Source organism: Syngnathus scovelli, chromosome 4, assembly GCF_024217435.2.
Source record: "Syngnathus scovelli strain Florida chromosome 4, RoL_Ssco_1.2, whole genome shotgun sequence".
In the NCBI taxonomy this organism is placed as follows: Eukaryota; Metazoa; Chordata; class Actinopteri; order Syngnathiformes; family Syngnathidae; genus Syngnathus; species Syngnathus scovelli.
The window spans coordinates 8,271,099-8,279,084 of NC_090850.1; the positions used below are offsets into that span (position 1 = coordinate 8,271,099).

General features: G+C 41.4%; 1 protein-coding gene across 5 annotated transcripts in view; it reads right to left on the reverse strand.

Moving 5' to 3' along the window:
* samd4a (sterile alpha motif domain containing 4A) overlaps positions 1 to 4,045 on the reverse strand; it is a 48,624-nt gene extending 44,579 nt beyond the window's left edge. For 4 of the 5 annotated variants that reach the window (XM_049718869.1, XM_049718867.1, XM_049718866.1 and 1 more), the window contains exons 1-2: positions 3,877 to 4,045; positions 2,221 to 2,888 (exon numbers count right to left, since the gene is read on the reverse strand). In XM_049718869.1, coding sequence (XP_049574826.1) covers positions 2,221 to 2,416 — 196 coding nt within the window. In that variant the 5' untranslated portion in view covers positions 2,417 to 2,888; positions 3,877 to 4,045. The remainder of the gene's footprint in view (positions 1 to 2,220; positions 2,889 to 3,876) is intronic. The other variant, XM_049718868.1, reaches the window with a different exon arrangement.
* Positions 4,046 to 7,986: the final 3,941 nt, after the last annotated feature.

Genomic DNA, 7,986 nt, shown 5'->3' on the forward strand with positions numbered 1-7,986 from the left:
GCGTCACTCTTATCAAAAGCACACAGCAGCACACACATTAACTGAATATGTGCCGATGCAGCACAATCAGACCGACATGAAGTCTCAAGATTTTCCGATTAGCCACGCACGCGTGATTAGCAAGTGGCTGACCAGGCCTTGCACTAACTAACCAGTGGTTTGGCGAACCTTTTTACAACGCACTCCGTAATTAATGTTGGGCAATTTCCCACAGCACAGCTGAACATTTCTCCCACCACACCAGTGTGCCACAACACAGTGGTTGGAAAACACTGATGTAGATTACCACATACATTTGCTTCACTCTATGTTGCACACAATTGTGTGTGAATCACAGCCCAGAGGCGTTATCATGTTATGCCACCCAAGTAATGCCCGCTTTCTCTAAAAACAATGCGTGAGCCAGCATATGTGTGTCGCGCAGATGTTGCCATAGGTACGACACCAGCCCTACATTGCAGCAGCAGTAGCGCTTCCTTCAATTTTTCATGAGCCAGGGTTGGTTTCCATGGCCACACACAGTCTGGTGCAACAAAACTTAGCCAGATCTTCCCATGAGGTCCTTTGGGGCAATTACTTTACAGATACGGATACTGTGAGGAGCACGACAGTGAATTAGTACACTTCCAGAATTACGTGGAATGTTTTAGTTTAAGGTAACCCAATAACAGGCTACTGCTGCCAATGTTGAACAGATTTTTATGGTGCATGTAAACATTTTGTATCATAACCAAAAACTTGTGGGATACATAGCGGTCATCTACAACTGTACCGTATTTTCCGGACTATAAGTATTTTTTTTAATAGTTTGGCTGGGGGTGCGACTTATACTCGGTTGCAACTTATGTGTGAAATTCTTAACATATCATATCACTTCACATGTTATTTTCACAGTAAACCGCAAGAGGGCACTCTGGGCGCGTGGAATAATTGGAACTGCAACTGACGATGAGTCTGACGTAAGCGACGTAGAAGAGGAATCTTCTCCCTCTGGAGTTAGCGGAGTTGTTCAAAAGCGACACAGGATGAAAAGTTCATTGGACTTAGTGATTTGGCGTGACAGGGATGGTTTGGTAAAGTTGTTAGCATATTATTTATGCTATAGCTATATGAATAACTTTTAACATGTTATGTTAACATACCAGGCACATTCTCATCTTGTTGTTTATGTGTCATGTAACGTTAGCATACTGTACAGTTATTCAACCTGTTGTTCCCTCTATTCTATTTTTATTTTAAATTGCCTTTCAAGATGACATGTCTGTTTTTGGTGTTGGATTTTATCAAATAAATTTCCCCCAAAAATGCGACTTATACATGTCTTTTTCTTCTTTATCATGCATTTTATGGCTGGTGCGACTATTCCGGAGTGACTTATAGTCTGAAAAATACGGTACATTTCTTGTTGAAAGTTTTAAATAGGCAAATTTTTTTAAAAAATCAGTCCCTCAATGCTTTTTTGGCATGTTTGATCGATAACTATATTAAAGGGGCAGGATTAATCAGTTAATCGACAACAAAACTATGATCTAATTATTTTGATCATCCTTGAACTTTAACAGCACTGTTTTCTGATTTTTACAGTCCTCCGTGACTTACTGACAGACTGATTTTCTTTGTGTTGACTCAAAATAAAACATGGAAACATTCTGCTTTTACTCTGCCCAATTTCTGACACATTATGGACCAAATCAGTGAATAAATCAAAATTAATTTATGTTTGTGCATTTTATCATGCACTATCGATTTGGAATAATGTTCTGTTTATGAGTAAAGTTACGGAATTCAAATCTTTTAAACGCAATTTATCAATTGACAAAATAATCGACTGATTAATCCAATTTATTAATTAATTAGCAAACTAATCAGATTAAACAATTATTGAAATAATAGTCAGTCGCAGCTCTTGTCGCCAGGCAGAGTTCATAAGAAACCAATTGTAATTACCTCATAAGCCAACTGAACATTGTGATTAACACATACTAGTAATTGAATGAATGGCGCAACTAGAAGTTGAAAAACAGTCCACAGTAAGAGTGTGAAAACATTTGAACAGAACTGCACTATGCTGCTGACAAAGCACCTACAGATTCATTGTTTTTACCTAACAAAACAAAGCGCAACACTACTGTTGTCATTGACATTTACACTGTTACAAAGCATATCTTGGAGACTGGAGCTAATTGCGGTATTTTTTTTCAGAGAGGCTGGCTGACCTACCTGAATTGTTGGCATCTGCCTCCAGAACCTGGAGCTCCGTGCAGTCTGCGAGGGAGTGCTCCAGACAGAGCTGCAGGAAACGAGCCTGGGTCCGGCTCACCCTCTTCAGCAAAGACAGCAGAGCCACTGTCTGCTCACACTCATTCCACCCTTTGAACCAGCTGGCTAGTATGCCCACCTGATCGCGAAACATCATGGTCTGGGAGAGGGGCGGCTGTAGGAGTGAGGTAACAGCGGTCGGTGCTGCCGGGGTTCCCAAAGCAGCTTTTTTTGGTTTGGGAGGGGCTGCAGGGGGAGAAGGGTCTCCCAGATATATCTTCCCTAAACTTTCCACTGACGTTCTGGATAAAACCGAGTAAGTTTCTTGAGATCTATAATGGAGTTAGGTGAAGCTGTGCAAGGCTATTCTTAGCTCTGGCAGCAGCAAGACGGTGGTCTTGTTAGTGCCAACACGTGTTGATCCACAAAGTATTCCTTCTGGAGGAGATCTGTCTTCCAGTGAGAGGATGCAAGTGCTTCTATCGCTGCTGGATGGGTGATATAATTTGCCCTCAGATAATTACTCACCGACAGAGGAATTGATATTTGATGAGTTAACGTTCCACTTCGCAATATGTCACATTAGATCCTGCACCACAGGCACCATCTTCAATGAACCCCTTGAGGGCCTGTAAAAAAGTATTAAAGGAGGTGAATATTTAAGTGGGAGTCATATAGCCCCCAACCCTTTCGATGAAAACACGAAACAGTGTCCCTGTTCTTTCAGCCATGCACATTTTGGAAGCGAGCTGCTGTAAATGGGCATTTATAGGTCATCTCCTCGCCGTCGCCCGTACGTTTAAGCTCGTGGTATTCATTGCCAGAATAAAAATAAATTATTTTTGCTTCTGGTATCCACCCATTCCTAAAAATACAGCGGTCTGTCGGCTACTCCTGGCGCTGCATCCCGGAATGACCCACAGGAAGGACGCCGGTCAGTTTAGTGACAAACGCAGGCAGGAGTGTGTGTGTGTGTGTTTGTGTGTGTGTGTGTGTGTGTGTGTGTGTGTCTGTGTGTGTGTGTGTGTGTGTGTGTGTGTGTGTGTGTGCCGCACACGCGCGCACGCGCGCACGCTGGTAGGGGCTGGAGTAACTTCCGCTGCCTTATTTTAAATGACGGGGTTGTTTTATAAACATGTACTTTGGCTTGCGTGGAGGCTGAAAAGTGGCCGCGTGTTAAGAAGCTCGAGTCAGGCGCTGACGCTGCCCACAGGCTAGTGTTAGCTTTCTAAACCTGTCACTTTGCTTCATCAGCACACAAGGAGTGACCACTGAGGGAGTGTGTGTGTGTGTGTGTGTGTGCCTGTATCTGTGCCTGTGCCCGATGAATAAATACAAATGATCCCTTAACAAGGTCCACATGGAGTCACCGCGTTACATCAATGACTTTGTGTTAAAAGTATTTTAGGTTATAATACGCAACTGTATCTTGACGGCATAGTTGCGAATACAGTGATTCCTATATGCCTGCTGCGTCAACAGGTAGCAAACGTGTTATTCGCGAAAGAGTTAAATAAAACAAATATAAAACGAGAACAGACAACAAATTGGCAATCCACTCGGAAAATATGAGACGACTGTGATCCGTAAGGACGGGATAAACTTGAATATATTTACCTTATTGCGCAGTTTGCACCGTTGGCTTTGTCTGAAGAGGGGCGACAGGCGCAATCTTTTGGGGGGAGCGGTGCCCCTTTACTCTGGGTCTGAGGGTTTTGCCATCTTGACTAACTTTTCCTCCGTCTCTCCCTCCAGGTCGGCCTGCGCCTGCTCTAAAGTGCCGCAGTCGTTTGAATGCAACACGCCGTGCAACATCTGCTTCCAGACTTCAAAATAAGACGAGCAGTTTTTGATACTATTTAACCATTTTGAAACAGGCCACATTAGTCTTTTTAAAAGATGGCGCGAGTAATGTGAATTATTTCGTAGTCTAATGTGTCATAAATACTCTGGCGCATAAATATTGCAATACTTGAAATGAGAGTCAAGATCAACGCCATAAAGTGAGTTTGAGAATACGCAATGTCACTCCACAAAATCTGAAACTTTGCATTGGACTTCATATTTATTGTATAGAGCAGCTATTAGAAATGCATATTCAAGTCATTATTCAAGTGCCCACACTTTTTGTTAATTTACGGCCTGGGGGCCAGATACGGCCCGCCACATCATTTTATGTGGCCCGCAAAGACAAATTGTGCATCAAATTCGTGTCATTAATAGAATTGCAAATTGTCTTCACTTTTATTCATATCTTTTTTTTTTATATTTGACCAGTTTTAACTCATCTGATTTGAAAACGAGTTATTTGTCAATTTGTTTTGTAGCTTTTACTGTATATAATATGAGGTGCTCATACATTTATTTGGGTTAACAGTCATAATGGCCCTCCGAAAGAAGCTATGACTACAATGCGGCCCATGAAAAAATGAGTTTGACACCCCTGATTTACGGAAAGCAGAAAATGTAAATGAAAACAGCAAAATATGTGAGCTTGACCACAGTGGTGAACCATCACTTAACATGATTCAGTTAGCTGGGTGACTGTGCACTGTTTAAAAATATATCTTGATTTTTTAAAATGTTTTTATATCAATTGATAGTTGTTAGAGTGGGCATGTTAAGCTTGACAATGTGCAACACATAATATGAGTGACATTATAAAACACAAGTGTTAATATTGACAGCCACTGTTTCAGGCTGCTTCCATTGAAAAAAGACAAAATGTCATTGGAAGAAAAAGCTTTGTTTTGTATGAGATCATGACAAAGTGAATAGTAATTTCAAGGAAACATGCAAAATGTTCCATATGATCTGGAAAATATCAAAATGTCTGTTCTACAAAAACATGTAACCAATTGGGTACCATTGAAATACTTATTTTACACATTTTAGCAGGATATTACATGGCACATGCCAAAATCATCCAATGGGGAAACGATACCAAAATGAATGTATGAGATACATTTTCACGCAAGCACCATATAATCAAAACCAATTTCAAGTTGGATACGTGTTTTTTTTGGTAGACTTTTTGGATAGGTATACTGTACACTAATGTTCTAATTGTTTGGCCTTTTTCATTTATTTTAGTTCGTTTGAGTCCGTTTTGACCTGCTGCTTAAATTTAGTCAGTTTTGATAAGTTTGAGAGCGCGTATGTTTTTTCCAACAATGCTTCGTTTTAGTTTATTTATTTCATATACTATATTGTATACTTTTTCATGATATTCTAATATTTTGAGATATGATATTTGAGTTTTCTTAAGCTGTATGCCATAGGCAGCAATATTAAAATAATAAAAGGCTTGCAATATTTCAGTTAATTTGTAATGAATCCAGAAAGTATGACATTTTGGTTTATTTAATTGCATTACAGAAAATAAAGAACTTTATCAAAATATTCTAATTTTCTGAGACAGTCCTGTACAGGTATATAAGGAAAACATCCCTATCGGTAAGAACAGAACTGGATTTTTAATTTGATGGGTTGCAGCTTGGCGGCTCGGTGACGCACTGGGTAGCACGTCCGCCTCACAGTTAGGAGGGTGCGGGTTCGATTCCACCTCCGGCCCTCCCTGTGTGGAGTTTGCATGTTCTCCCCGGGCCCGCGTGGGTTTTCTCCGGGCACTCCGGTTTCCTCCCACATTCCAAAAACATGCTTGGTAGGCCGATTGAAGACTCCAAATTGTCCCTAGGTGTGAGTGCGATTGGTTGTCTGTCTCTGTGTGCCCTGCGATTGGCTGGCAACCAGTTCAGGGTGTCCCCCGCCTACTGCCCGATGACGGCTGGGATAGGCTCCAGCATGCCCGCGACCCCCGTGGGCACTAAGCGGTTCAGAAAATGGATGGATGGATGGATGGATGAATGGGTCGCAGCTTCGACTTTTTCGAGAGGGAGCTTTAATTTTGAAGGCCTGGACAGTCTTGTTCCGTCTATATTTAGGTGCCTTGACAATGACAAGCTAGCGCAGCCAGTTTCCACATGCTAATCATTAACAGTGGAGCATGACGTCAGGGGCTTGGCAGCGCGAGGCAGCACCAAAATAGAGAGTGAGTGAGAAACAGAGACCCTGCGACAGAGAGGCGGCCAACCACCACACGACAGCACAAGAAAATGCAAGAAAGACTTCCAGAGAAAACGAGGGGCGGGTTGTACCAGCAGAGATTATTATGCAGGTGTATGTTCCATTCGGTGAAACACCGTTTGTGGTGAAGATCTGACGTGACATTGGTGATATACTGTGGTGAGCGGTCAAGGACAGCCAGGGCTTCTTTACGAAACATCAGAAGCAGTGACTTTCACTTAAAACTTATCACTTCTTGCATTAAGTTGCATTCGTTTATTTCCAACTCGAATGGCTTCATTTCGTTGCATTTCTCACAGTTGTATTGCTTTCACGGCGCTAGTTAGTTAGTTAGTTAGTTAGTTAGTTAGTTAGTTAGTTAGTTAGTTAGTTAGTTAGTTAGTTAGTTAGTTCAATCAGATTTTATGGAGGTGGATTGTGGTCAAAAGTTTTGTACTTAGAAAACCAAAATTCGTACTTGACAAAATAAAACTTGAAACTGAAAATAAACGTGTTGAGCTTGAAACTTGAAAAAAAATTCAAAATAAGAGTACTTGTATGAAAAGTTTTTTTCGAGTTGAAAATAGTTTTTATTCGTTTTGGTAAAAAAAGATATTTTCAGGTTTTTACCATTTATTTTTCAAGTTTAGAGGGGTTTTTTTTCAGTTGCATGTTGAACTCTTGTTTTTTCAGATTAGGATCTTTTTTTCAGGTTCAAATCTTTTTTTCAAATTTCACGCTTTTGACCCGAATCTGGCGTGGGGGGTGTGGAATCACGAGTGACAGCTGAACAAGAATGCTTGGAACCACTCCCAGAGACAGCACTTTCAGGGAGCGAGCACAGGAACGAAAGCAAATGAAACTCAACACTTACATGAGCCGTGACATGACATTGGCAGCTTTAGAATTGATGCCTGTTCAATGTTGCTACACTTGGTGAAAACACCCCCAGGATGACACAGAAAAAGTAAATTGATGCTGCCATGAATGGCGCTACGAGGCCCTACCGGGAGAAACATAAACTTCAGTGTCTTGCTCGAAAATGCTTTGACGTGATCACCGGGCTTGTGGATTGCACCCACCACCTACAAGTTTATCACTCTATGACCAAGTCACGCTGGGAAAGAGGGGTCCTTGGTTTTGAGATTAGGCATTCCTGTGTGAAATTTGGATTTTCTCCCTATGCTAGAGTGGGTTTTCTCCAGGTCGTACACGTTCCTCCAACAATTAAAAAAAAACTTGCACTTTAGATTAATTGAAGACTAAATTGTCCAAATGTGTGAATGTGTAATTAAACAGCTGCTTGTTTATACTGTATGTACTCTTCAAAAGCGGTGGCGAACTGTCCAGCTCACCTATGAACTTGAGGACATGCATGTTGACAAATGGTTAGATGGTTCGGCCTCAATTTTGAACCTGTTTTTTGTAGATGATGTGGTTCTGTGGGCTTTGTGAAGTTGTGACCTTCAACTCTCATTGGAGGGTGAAGCTGAAGGTAAAGCTGCTAGGATGTGTTTCAGACCCTTACAAAACTGAAACCATGGTCCATAGTGAGAAAAGTGTCGCGTGGCCTCTCCAGGTCGTAGATTCCAGTGGAGGAGTATCTTGGGCGTTAAGGCAAAGGTTTCAATTTACTACTCAGTTACAAGCTGCTCTACATTC